Raw genomic sequence first — 12,974 nt, 5'->3', positions numbered from 1 at the left:
AAGAACAAACAATCAAAACTGAGCGTGTTTATTATTTGTAAGGCATTTTTTTCACTTGTAGTGAATCTGATTTAATTGTGCGGGTGTACCTAATGTTATGGCCGATATAATGTAAAGTAAACGCCCTCTAGATGGAGTAGTAACGTTGCAAACCCACCGCGTTTAAGTCGACTATTATTTGTTTTGGGTGAGAGGACGACTGCGGTTGTTTTTTTGTACATTACATGATAAAAACGTTTAAAAAAATAATTACAAAAATAAAAAATACACCCTACAATTTGTGGCGAAAGTGTCGTTCTGAAATTACTGACGGTTGGTGTCACGCTATTGGGACGAGTGTATTAAAACACCTTTCTTATGTAATGTACTGAATAATTTATGTAGAAAATAATTGGAAGTATTTTACGTTTTAACCTTACGACAAACAAAATTGGTAGCTGTGACTTTAAGGTATCATAATCACCTTTTACCGCATTCACTTCCGTTGCCGTCAACAAACATGGCCGACAGAGAGAAGCGCCGGTCCGGGGTGTCTCCCCCTGCTGTCGTGGCCGAGGGCAAAGCCTCTAAACCGGACACGGACAGCGACTTCCTATCGCAGGCCGGAGTTGGGGAACTTATACGCGGAGCCGTGTTAAAAATGGTCGAAGCCAGGCCGGACGACCCCATCGGCTTCCTGGCGGACCACTTCGGCAGCCTAGCGTCGGTGGAGAGTAGCAGCACGCCGGCCGGTAGTGGTGGCGGTGGTGGGGGAGACAAGGACCACCTGAACAACGGCTCGCTGGGAGGAGGAGCCCGGGCTCAGCAGCGTCTAAACCGGGCACTGTGGCACCTGCGTCTGGCCCACCACTCCCAGAGGTAGGTTCTAATAGAATTGTACTACTGCGGTATTTTCACGTCAAATTAGTTTATTCATTTAGTTAATATATTGGTCACTTTATTCTTATTTCTACATTGGTACACAATAAAAAAAAGTGCAACATTTTGATTGACTCTTAATTTACACTTAAAATGTAAGAAAGTGACATACATTGCCTTAACAGCGAATAAAGGCTTTACAACGCCAATAGGTTGACCCTGAAAGAGATTATAGTCAATCCCTGCCACCCCTCATATTGTAAATAATATTTTTTTAAATAATAACTTGCATAGTAAGTGGAGTGAAGGTGCTGTCTGCAGGGGGGGAAAAGTGTGTTGTCGCTTTGAGTCCAGTAGAGGGTGCTGTCTCTCTGACAATTCATTGAACATTTTCTAGCAGGAAGATGCTTTGACAAGACATGTAGTGTAACTTCACGCTTTTGTACAATACTGTATGCTGTATGCCTGTAACGTGGAAAAATGAATGAAAAATGTTACATATTACATAGTTTAAAGTAGGGATGTCCCGATCGGATCTTCAGGATCGAGATCGGCTGCCGATCTGTTGTATTTTGGAGATCGGACAATATCGGCTTCCGCCACGAGATCGGGCCGATCCGGTCGCCATATCATGTTCGTAACTGTGTGTCACACGGTAGGTGCGGTAATGCGCCTCAAAGCTCGTTGCCACACGACTCCCGCCACCCGCAAGAAAAAGAAAAAGAAAACACAACACCACCAAAAATCTCTGGCTCCGCCGCTGCTCGCATGGGAAGTGCTGCTTGTTTACACTAGGGGCCGTCAATAAATTACTATTGCGCTGTTAAAAAAAAAAAATCATATATTCTAAATCACACCACAAATTGATCTATAACCATGTCAGATGATTAGTCTGACCCTGAAAGTATTTTGCACGGCCATTTTGCCCAATTTTAACTTTTATTGGATTAGGGACATGTCTCACAGAGGTCTGTTACAAAAGCCAAACAATATTGTTGCACATGCTGTGGAACAAAAAAAGTAAATTCAGCAATACTTTGGTTGCATTCTTTTTAATGCTTTGAAGAGCTATTTTCATAACCATATTCAGTTCCACAAATTCAAGTTTGTAACGAAAGCTTATTAGAAAAAAGAAAAGAATCGGTACCGGATCGTATCAGCAAGACTGTGGAAAAAAATCGGATCGGATCGGAAGCCAAAAAATGTGGATCGGGACATCCCTATTTTAAAGTAACAAAAATAGACATTTTTAGGCTTTTTTATGGATGCGTCCATTAGTTGTGGTTTTTCGCCGTTCACTGGGGGTCTTGGAACATAACTCCCGCTAATAGGGATGTACTGTACTTCTATTTCCATTGTTTCCTGTGGGACAAATTGTGGTATTTTTGTGTGTGTTATCACTGTGAAAGCATGCATTTTAGGGTGTCCTAATTTTATCACGTGACTGTGTGTATTTGTTTGTGTAAGGTAACTTTTCTGCTCCTGAACTGCTGCAAGCAAAAGGGTGAAAATGTACCAAAACATAGACCCCTACTGTGTTGCCTGTGCTGTTACTTTTCTGACCAATACGCCACATGGTGACGCTGTTATTAAACCCCAAAGTTTGACCCCATAAGTTGGACCGACTTGACTACAAAACACCCACTGCAACTTTAGGGATTTTAGCCGAAGCACCGTGAAATTTGTTACACACGTGTAGGGGACTGGCAAGCACTTGTGTGTAAAATTTGAGCCAAATTGGGTGAAAAACATGGCGGCCATTAAGCGAAATACATGCCCATAGCTCATTAAGCCTAACTGTTATTTTTCCTTCTCAACACAGATCGGCGTTCAGCAACAATGTCCGTGTAGCCTACGACCTCCTGAACCTCGCCGGACCCTGCCAAGGTGAGGTCCAAGAAGACCCCCGTGGCTCCCTGACAGTGGCAGGAGGAGGAGTTCGAGGGGGCGTGTACACGCAGACTCTGCAGTGCCTGTGCAGTGAAGGCGGCATCCCGGCCTCCACCTCTGCCCCACTCCTGTGCCGCCTCCACTGCCAAGACCACGAGGCCGTCCCTTACGACATCTTCCGCCACGGTGTGCTCACATGCGCAATTTTCTCGGACTACATCCGCCAGTCTCAGAGGCTTTATGCCGAAGTGTGCTGCCAGGACGAGGGGGCGCCATCGCGAGCGCTGTGTCAGGCCGTGCTGGGCGCATTAAAGGACGCCTTGGAGACGTCGCGAGGCTGCGATGCGAACAGTGTTGTTGACATGAACGCTCGAGACAGCCGCTGCTTGGAGTCCAGTGTCAAGGCTATTCGCTACCTGGAGGCGAGTGCCAAGATGTCACCACACAAGCTGGCACAGGCCATGAACGCGGCGCGCATGCGAGGGCCAGGTGGCGACATGGATGCGAAGGAATTTGAGAATGCTGCAGCAGAACTTTTTATTGCTCGTGTTAAAGTTGTTACTTAACATGTGGTTTGCAGCTAGTGATGCCCTTATGTGCTTCTACCTCCAGCAGACTCTTTCAAGACAGTACAAGTAGCTTACATACAAAAGAACTGATCATATGCATGTTCCTTTGTTCGCTGAGAAATGCAATAATGCTCTGATTTTCAATCCGTGCAATAAATCCTACGTTTATTATTGTCAGGCTTAGAGATGTTAAACTATATAGATAAATTATTCATGTATTGTGTATTTATTTCACCCATAAAACGAAATAACACCGGTGGAATCGTTTGCACAGGATTAATGGATTCAACCGCTTTCACCTGCGACCACTAAGACGTAGACGTCATTGTCGAAGCCGAAGAAGAAAACCCCGGAAGCACTCCTCACAACATGATTGTTACACTACTCGTTTACGACTATTTACCTCCTTATGTCTTCATTCCGTGCAATAAATAATACTTCTATTCTTGTCAGCCTCAGAGATATTTATATATATATTGATAATTTATTCATGTATAGATTTATTTCACACAGTAAACGAAATAACGTAAGTGGAAGCTTGTTTGTATAGTATATGAATTGATTCAACCGCTTACACCTCCGACCACAAGATGGCAGTAGATGTCACTATCGAAGCCGAAGAAGGAAACCCCGGAAGTGTACGCCCTACCTGTACAATCACGTGACATTAGCCACAGCATCGTTCCATCACTTGTTTACTACTATTTACCGCCTTAAATCCCATATATTGTGTTGTAATGTAAACTTGTGAAGAATGGAGGGCGATGAACAGCTACGGTCTTTCACGTTTTTGATGACTTATATGCTTCTGAAGCGCCGGAGAGACTTAAACAGCGCGGAAGTTCAGAGGCGCAATGAGCTCCAGAGGCGCGCCCGACAGCGACAGTACTTCTTCCAGAGACAGAGGAGGATGATGATGGTCGGTATTGGAACCTTTCTGTCTCACGCTTATCCATTGAGACCAAATGCAAATACAGTGCATTAGCACATATAATAATGCTGAATATAATTGTTGAACAACACATTCGTTAATGCAGTGAAATTCTACTCTATTCAACTGCAATCAATGAAAATGTGAGTGAAGGTAGAATATTGAGAATGCATGTATTGTTTGGCCAAAATGTCTCACATGAAGGTTTCCACAATACAAACACGTACTGTCGCAGCGCATATATAGACAAGCAACCGTAAAGAGTCAAGTGTCCACCTATGGACGACTTGGAGTCTCCAATTAACCTCAGGTGTATGTTTTGGGGATGTGTAGGAAGGTAGATTACGTAATCTTATAATTTGCATAATTGGCCATGACACATGTGCATGCTATTTTTATGGGAGACAAAAAGTCCACAAAAAACATAAAATATATTTAGAACTACAAATGCACTTTCTTATGCTGCTTCTTTTTGTGGATTTTTTTTCACGTCACAAGCTAGACTGAGCTGCCTGTGAGTGCCTTTAGATGGGGGCGGGCCCAGCAGGACCTGCTGCTCGTTGAGAAGAGCCATACGTGCTTTCAGCAGAGTTACGATGCCGTCTACTTACAGAGTTGGAAGGACAAGCTACAATATAATGTGTTTATGAGTGAGGGCAAACGGGTCATGCCAAATCTCGTTGAGGTGGTGGAAATGTATTCATGGCGGCCCGTCACAAATAAATAAATGTATGGGAGACACTGACAAGGAGCAAAACCATTTTCTTTGACTAGAAATCTAAATGCTTAGAATTATTATAATATTATGTTATGATAATATACATATAATACAAATATATTTTTAGAAATTAAAAAAATATAAACAAAACTACTCCCCCCCAAAAAAAGAAATACAACCAAAATAAATGTTTATTGATCAGAAATGCAACAAAATAATAATAAAAAAAATCAGAAACACAACAAAATACATTTCTTTTAACAGAAAAGCAAACAAAACACATTTTCTTTCATCACAAATGCATGGAAAAGATGCATTCTTTCGCAGATTCAAAAAGAACATCGGAAATGAAACCAAAACACGTTTACGTACTTAGCAGAAATACAAGAAAATTTGTTTGTCTTTTGGATAAAAACAAATAACTCCCAAACTTTGGCAAAACATGATTTTCATTGCACAGTACTGATTTTATATTTATATTTATATTACTACTACTACTACTACTACTACTGTTACTACTACTACTACTACTACTACTGTTGCTACTATTAGTACTACTACTAATACTGCTGACAATGTTTTTTTTAGGACTTATAGCGCTTTTCAAGATACCCCAAAAAGGCTTAACAGAAGTACAGAAGCAAACAAAACCGCAATCGACCAAAAACTCTGAAAATCTTTAAAATGATTTTTTTGTTGTTGTTTTCCTAGATGATGATAGCAGGGGGCGTTCGCTCCAGCGTTCATATCCGCACACGCCCCTGGACGACTGTCCTGAGCACGGATTGGTGGGAGCGCGTAGCGATGACTGAATTCCAGCCCTCCGATTGGCTGGACAAGTTCCGAATGAGCCGCGAGACCTTCTTCTACATCTGCAACAAGCTGCGCTCCCGCCTGACCCGCCAGGACACCAGCTTCCGCCTGGCGCTGCCCGTGGAGAAGCGCGTGGCGGTGGCTCTGTGGCGCCTGGCGTCCAATGTTGAGTACCGCACCATCAGCGCCCTGTTCGGCGTGGGGAAATCCACCGTGTGCAAATGCGTCCGGGACATGTGTCACAGCATCGTGGCGCTCCTCAGCGCCGACTACCTGCGCTCGCCCACCAAGCAGGAGCTGGAGGAGTCGGCCCAGCTCTTCTTGTCTCGCTGGGGCTTCCCGCACTGTGCCGCCGCCATAGCAACGCTCCACACGGCCATCATCACGCCCTCCAACAACGCATCGGACTACGTTAACCCCGCTGGCTGGCTCTCTGTGCTGTCTCAGGTGGGGTTCTCTGCTATGTTTGCTCACACAAACACTTCCATCAGACGCTGACTAGCTGCGTCTTGGATGCTACAGGTGGCGGTGAACGGCCAAGGGCTGATCTGGGACGTTTGCGCCTGTTTCCCAGGAGGGACGGAGCCCGCTGACATCTTACAGAACTCAGCGCTCTGGGCCACAGCCGCGGAGGGTGGACTGTCACAAGCGCCGCCTTCTTTCTTCATGGGGAAGCAACTCGGGTAACTGCCACACCGTTGCATCAAATGAGAACGTGTATGTCCACTTTAGGGCACTTCCTGTCCACATTCTGCACGTTCTACTACTTAAAAACCATGAGTTTTTAAACACACTGTTAGGAATGGAATATTTTCCATATATTTGCGTTTTTTCACGACAGAGGGGAAAGTATAAAATGTTTCTATATACAGTATATATAAAATATTCCACTCCAATCTGTTGTGAGCAAGCGCAAATACGTTGCAGTACTTATCCAAAACAGAGTGGTAAATATTCCATTCCTAACAGTGTACAGTAGAACCTCCGAAGACTGGTGTGTTTATATTTTGACACTGTTTTCCCCTTAGGAAATGATGGCAATAGAAATGATCTGTTCCAGGGTTAAACTGTGTCCATCATAATAGCTTTATTATGAAGTTGTTATTATTATCATTATTAAAATAAGTAAACTTCTGTTAAAAGTTGGAAAAGCAGGCATTTATACGGAACAGGCGGCCTTTTCCTGCCATCTGAGGTCACATTCGAGCCGTAGCAGTGGGGGGACGATGCGTGTGTGTAAGGATCATCCACAATGTGATCTTTTTCTCCCGCCCTGCTGTGGTAAAACGTTTTTTACTGCTGTCTGACGTGTTTTTAATGAAAAAATATTATAAAACTGTCCACTGAAGTGGCGAGCATACACACGGGGTATGCCGGTATCATGCCCATGAGGAAGGAGGTTTTTCTCTTATGATGTCATAATAAGCCGCAACCTGTAAAGCGAGCGTTTGAGCGCCTCCTCTCTCTCAAAAGTGGAGCAAACAATGTGAGAGATGGTAGATTTTTGTCACGTTTGGTGCTCAACACACATCAGTGTTAGAAAATCATTAGAAAGTCACTTTTGCGTAATAAGGTTCACTTCTTTTTACACTTAAACTACAGCTCTGATGCAATTTATTATTTTTCAAGACAAGTAAAATGTAAGATCTGCTGTCGCCTCATGCTTCTCACATTTAATACACAAGTGTAAAAAGAGGTTACGCACTGTAAAAACAACAACGTGCTCTAAATCAGGGGTTCTCAAATAGTCGCACACATTCCAATGCTCATTCAGTCGCGACACACGTTTATTGAAGTCGTTTTTAATGTATTTATTTGTATTATTTTTGTACATTTTTATTTATTATTAATTTTTATTATATTTTTTACACTTTTGGTCATCATTGTTATTTTATTTTTGGTTTTACACAGTCATTTTTAAATATTTATTCATTACTTCATTTTATATTTTATTTATGTTTATACTTTTATTTCAGTCAAACCAAGCAAATTTATTTTATTTATTTTTTTTAAATCGCCTGTCATCTTTGGAAACATGAATACAGTGTACGCATAATTACATGTCCCAAGTGATATTTACATGTCCCAAGTGCATTTTAGAGGACTTTATTAAGGCTTTTTATCAACAAAATGAGGAAGAGCATGATAAATGCATGCATACAAATATGCCCAATTCAAATTCACTTCTGACTGTTCAGTGAACGAATATCAAGGAGGAAGATGACTAAAATATTGCTCAAATTTACTTCAAAATCATTCAAACATCACTTGTAAATTACAAATTTTAATGTCATTTTTGACTTGCTGTCTGCGACCCGCCTAGAATGGATCCGCGACCCGCTTTTGGGTCCCGAACCACTGGCATATGTCATATTTCAACCTTGTCATTTCACTTGCTCTCTAGCTACGTGCTACTCGGGGAGGCATGCTACCCTCTCCAGAGCTGGCTCATGAAGGCCTACGCCGACAAAAGGCCCACCAGGGCGTGCCCCGTGGCGCTGACGGAGCGACAGCATGTCTTCAACCAGCGACTCCGTAGAGCGCGCCTCGTCTCCCAGGAGGCGCTGCTGAGGCTGAAGGCGCGCTGGCAGTGCCTGAGCAAGAGGAACGACTGCGGCCTGGACGTGGTGCCCACCATGATCCTGGCCTGCTGCATTCTGCACAACGTGTGCGAGGCTCACGGCGACGCCTTCAACGGGGAGTGGCTGGCCGAGGTGACCGAGGCGGAAAGCCCCCAGCCGAGCTACGCAGAGGCCGCCGCCAGCGCCGGCGAACCGACTCAGGCGGAGGAGATCCGGCAGCTCTTTTGTGACTATTTTCAACAGACTGGCTGAACTGTCAATTGAAAACGCTCCCATACATTTATTTACTTGTGGCCCACCGAGATGCTCTTTTTCAAAAAAGCGACAAAGGGCAGAGACTTTTGGAGACTGCTGACATGACAGCACGTATCGCTCCTCTCAACGAGCAGCGGTTGTTGCGGTGGGCCCCGCCCCCAGTCTAAATGCACTCACAGGTGGCCGCTTGTTGTTTGAAGAAGCGACAGAAGAAAGTTAATTTCTAGTTCTTAAAACATATTTTTTGTCCTGTCTATGTTTTTTTACTGTTACTGTCACGGCCAATAATGCAAATTCCACAATTACGTCGTCGTGTCATTCCCCTTTCTCACACAGAGGATCTTTTCACAGGTCCTTAAACGCAGCAGAGCACTCCTGTCCTAAATGATCTTTGACTATCGTAAACATACTGTACCTACTGTATCACTGGATAATTTGATAATTCCTTCAGTGGAACAATGGATTTTCTGGTTGTGCAGGGGCGTCAAATGGCAGCTGGCTGTGTGGAGATGTTGCAGGGAGCATCTCTCATGGCTGAAGGCACTCGTCTCTCGGGGACATTTTCTAAATGTCAGTGAATAATTAAAAAGGCTATGAAATATATAAATTGATCATGAAATACGTATATTGGCTATAAAATGGACAACTTGCACTATTTTTAAAGTATGTTAATTAAATATTACAACCATTTCAGTAAATTTTTAAATACTGTATAAAAAATATTTTAATTAAAATGAAAAATGTAACTACTGTATATAACTGATATACAATTAAATATATATAATGTAATATAAGCTATATTATTCAATATAATATTTCACAATGGTATTGGTTAATAGGTAATTTAATACATTCATTGATCTCATATTTAAAAGATTTATTTGGTTTCGATATGCAGGTGTAGTTTCTAATAATAGCCACCAGATGTCGCTGGTATTCCAGTAGGCGTTCAGTCATAAGAAAAGCGTTCTTTAACAATGTACTAATCAAAACAGGCCGATATTTTTTTTAGATAGCTCTTGGATTGGCACAATAAAAGCATAAAAAAATACATATTCTTATTTGAGTGGTTAAAAGCCTGCGTGTATGTGTGTGTGAGATCGACCCTACCTCGGATCCACCCAGCTCGTCCTGCTGCTGTCACTCAGCATCTCCTCCCCCCTGCTAATGCATCAGGCTGCTGGTGGTGGATGTGCAGCACACCGCCTTCTTCCATCCAGCGACGAGCCAGCAGCAGCGCCTTGAACCAGAAAACGCTTGTGTTCGCTTCCAAAACCGTCAAAATGACCCGCGGCGTGATGGGGGTGCTGGCCCGCTGTCGCTAGCTAGCTCAAGGCGGACCCATTCCGTCCATTCCTTCCTCCACTCAAGCGGCTGCTCGCTGCAGGCTGCCCCGACAGAGGGAGGCGTCGCTGGGCTAGACTTGGCAAGGGCTAACCGTGGAGCTAACTTTAGCTAGCTGTTAGTGATAACGGGGTTGTAGCAGCGAGACTTGAGCTAACATTTCATCTCCCCGGGCGTTAGTGTTCTGCTAGCCGGCGACACCGCAGTAATAAGCGACGGTTGTCGGCATTGGATGTACGCCGTCTCCCGAAGAGGGAAAAAAAGCAGAATTAAGTTTGTATTTTAAACCCGACTGTGGTTATTATTATTTTTTATTTTTTATGAATAAGAAGAGAGAAGAAAGGTAGAGCATCTCCCGGAGACCACCTTATCCGAGAAGCAGGGCCACAAGTGGCGGCTTGGAGCTCGGCTAGCAGGGGGGGTACAACTTGACAGCGAGGCCCGGGTTGAAGCTACTCCTCCCCTCCCCCTTCCTCCTCCACCACCTCCTCCTCCTCCCCGGCCCGGTCCACTAGTCCCGTCCTGCACGACCTGCAAGACCACCCTGCACCCCTCCTCCGCCTTCTCCTCGCCCGCCCGCCCGAGATCCACAGAATCGGCCGGGGGAGAAAGCTAAAAAACCGCCCGGCGAGGCGAGTGTTTTTCTGGATCCAAAGCGGGACTGCCCAAAAAAAGGCAAGACGGGAGGATGACTCTGGAGTCCATGATGGCTTGCTGCCTGAGCGAGGAGGCGAAGGAGTCGAAGCGGATCAATGCCGAAATTGACAAACAACTTCGCCGAGACAAGCGAGATTCCAGGAGGGAGCTGAAATTACTTCTCCTCGGTATGTGCCTCTGCTAATCCTGCCATACTTGTAAAATCCTTATGGCGTTTTATCCTTCCTCCATGGAGCTCCTTGGGGCCTTCTTTCCCAATGCTAGCAAACATGCTAGCTTGGTGATCCTGGTCTTATTATTGCATTATTATTACTATTGCACATTTTCACTAAATGTCATATTGGAAGTTAGATTTGGGGCGGAGGAAGACAACATAAAGTGTGTGATGTGTGCAAAAAGGAGGTACTATCATGTTACTGGAGTGCATGTTTTGCAGACACCAACAGGCCAGCACATGCTAGTTGATATTATGGACTAGCAGCACTGCAGCTAACCACTCTGCTTTGTCACCAGAAAGGTGGAAAAAACCCCCACCATGCTTGTGCACAGTTTTGCATGCAAAAAATTCCTCTTATATTGTAGCCAAAGTCCTCCTTCCAGAGGACAAGGGTATATACCAAAGGGATTTGTGCCCCCTCCCTCTTGCATCTATCAGAGTAGGTTAGCTATTTATATAGCTGGTGTGTGGGCAGGTGGGAGCTGCTGTTGCATTGATTCTTCATCTAAAATATTCCTGCATCCCGTCCCTGCCGTTTCAAACCCACAGTCCATCGTTAACCGGTGTGCACACTTAGGACAGTAGCGACTAAGTCAGGGATATTCAGCTAAATTCTTCAAATGGTGACTGGTCGTAAAGTCTGAAAAAACAGGAGCAATACAGTATCTTTCTATGACAGGAACGATCTGCTGTTTGCATGGACCGAGTGCAAAAACACTTGTTAAAGATCCTCTATATGACAGGAGCACTCTGTTGTTTTTAGGGACCTAGTGCAAATAATGCTCGTAAACGAACGTACCTGCAAAAACACTAGTCAAAGGTCCTCCATGTGACAGGGGTACGCTGCTGTTTTTAAGGACCTAGTCAAAGATCCTCAAAATGACAGGAGCGCTGTGGTGTTTTTAAGGACCTACTGCAAAAGAAACGCTAGTCAAAAATCCTGTATTTGACAGGGGTGCTCTGCTGTTTTTAATTATCTACTGCAAAAAAGTGTGAGTCAAAGATCCTCTCTATGACAGGGGCACTCTGCTGCTTTTTGGGACCTAGTGCAAATAACGCTTGTAAAAGATCCTACATGCAAAAGCATTAGTCAAAGATCCACTATATGGCAGGAGTGCTCTGTTGTTTTTAAAGACCTACTGCTAAAGAAACGCAAGTCAAAGATTCTCAATATGACTACCGTAGACTTTTATGGTCCTGAAAATACGGTAGGCTGTTCTGCTGTTCTTAGCGACCGAGTACAAATAATGCTCGTAAAAGAGCCTACACTCAAAAACACTAGTCAAAGATCCTCTGTATGACAGTACTCTGCTGTTTTAAGGACTTACTGCAAAAAGTGTGCATCAAAGATTCTCTATTATGACAGGAGCGCTGTGTTGTTTTTAAGGACTTGCTGCAAAAAAAACACTCCTAAAAGAGCCTCTAAATGGCAGCAGCATTGTGCTGTTTTTAAGGACCTATTGCAAATAATGCTAGTCAAAGATCTTCTGTATGACAGGAGCGCTGTGTTGTTTTAAGGACCTACTGCAAAATGTGTGAGCCAAAGATTCTCTATTACGACAGGAGCGCTGTGTTGTTTTTAAGCACCTACTGCAAAAGAAACGCCAGTCAAAGATCCTGTATAAGACAGGAGCGCTCTGCTGTTTTTAAGGACCTACTGCAAAAAGTGTGAGTCAAAGATCCTCTATAAGGGTAAGAGTACTCTGCTGTATTAAGGACCTACTGCAAAAACACTTGTCAAAGATCTTCAATATGACAAGCACACTGTGCTGTTTTTTTAGATATCAGCAAAAATGTCCATCTCTCCCACATATAGGACTGCACTGGTGGGCCGGTCTCATATCATTCCCGGGACGGATGTGGTCCACAGGCCGCCAGTCAGATCGGGATGATGTAGGTTGTTGCTCGTCCAACACTAACAGGGTCTCTTGTTTGACATCCTTGAATTTCCCTGCTGAACACCTGCAACTGGGAGGAAGTGGGCCACGTTGAATTTGCACAGTGGACATCTTCTTGTACTAGTTAAGAGCAAAGTGAGCTGTCCGTGTCCCTGAGCTGCACGGGTTCAAGTCGTCAGCGGACGCCTGGATAAGGACATGCAAGTCGGGATTAGCCCAGCTCTTAATAGGCTTGGTTAAAC

At 44.1% G+C, this 12,974-nt stretch overlaps 3 protein-coding genes across 4 annotated transcripts in view; all 3 read left to right on the top strand.

Moving 5' to 3' along the window:
• The first annotated feature begins 197 nt into the window (after window positions 1-197).
• tpgs1 (tubulin polyglutamylase complex subunit 1) lies at window positions 198-3,766 on the top strand. Its single transcript, XM_054797313.1, has 2 exons — window positions 198-858; window positions 2,681-3,766. The coding sequence occupies exons 1-2, from the start codon at window positions 500-502 to the stop codon at window positions 3,312-3,314; spliced, it is 993 nt and encodes a 330-aa protein (XP_054653288.1). The 5' UTR covers window positions 198-499; the 3' UTR covers window positions 3,315-3,766.
• A 178-nt stretch (window positions 3,767-3,944) lies between these two features.
• On the top strand, window positions 3,945-8,672 carry LOC129192887 (uncharacterized). The gene is made up of 4 exons (XM_054797307.1): window positions 3,945-4,236; window positions 5,678-6,226; window positions 6,302-6,462; window positions 8,184-8,672. The coding sequence occupies exons 1-4, from the start codon at window positions 4,072-4,074 to the stop codon at window positions 8,611-8,613; spliced, it is 1,305 nt and encodes a 434-aa protein (XP_054653282.1). The 5' UTR covers window positions 3,945-4,071; the 3' UTR covers window positions 8,614-8,672.
• A 1,078-nt stretch (window positions 8,673-9,750) lies between these two features.
• The window catches only part of gna11b (guanine nucleotide binding protein (G protein), alpha 11b (Gq class)), a 42,384-nt gene continuing 39,160 nt past the window's right edge, over window positions 9,751-12,974 (top strand). The window contains exon 1 of one of the 2 annotated variants that reach the window (XM_054797310.1): window positions 9,751-10,784. In XM_054797310.1, coding sequence (XP_054653285.1) covers window positions 10,649-10,784 — 136 coding nt within the window. In that variant the 5' untranslated portion in view covers window positions 9,751-10,648. The remainder of the gene's footprint in view (window positions 10,785-12,974) is intronic. The other variant, XM_054797309.1, reaches the window with a different exon arrangement.

Source organism: Dunckerocampus dactyliophorus, chromosome 13 (assembly GCF_027744805.1).
Source record: "Dunckerocampus dactyliophorus isolate RoL2022-P2 chromosome 13, RoL_Ddac_1.1, whole genome shotgun sequence".
Taxonomy (NCBI): Eukaryota; Metazoa; Chordata; class Actinopteri; order Syngnathiformes; family Syngnathidae; genus Dunckerocampus; species Dunckerocampus dactyliophorus.
This window is presented reverse-complemented; position numbering and strand designations above follow the sequence as displayed.

Coding starts and splice junctions, on each gene's coding strand:
- tpgs1 (XM_054797313.1), top strand. CDS start 500: ATGGCCGACAGAGAGAAGCGCCGGTCCGGGGTGTCTCCCCCTGCTGTC. Junction 859..2,680: donor CTGGCCCACCACTCCCAGAG/GTAGGTTCTAAT, acceptor TTCTCAACACAG/ATCGGCGTTCAGCAACAATG.
- LOC129192887 (XM_054797307.1), top strand. CDS start 4,072: ATGGAGGGCGATGAACAGCTACGGTCTTTCACGTTTTTGATGACTTAT. Junction 4,237..5,677: donor GACAGAGGAGGATGATGATG/GTCGGTATTGGA, acceptor TTGTTTTCCTAG/ATGATGATAGCAGGGGGCGT. Junction 6,227..6,301: donor GGCTCTCTGTGCTGTCTCAG/GTGGGGTTCTCT, acceptor TGGATGCTACAG/GTGGCGGTGAACGGCCAAGG.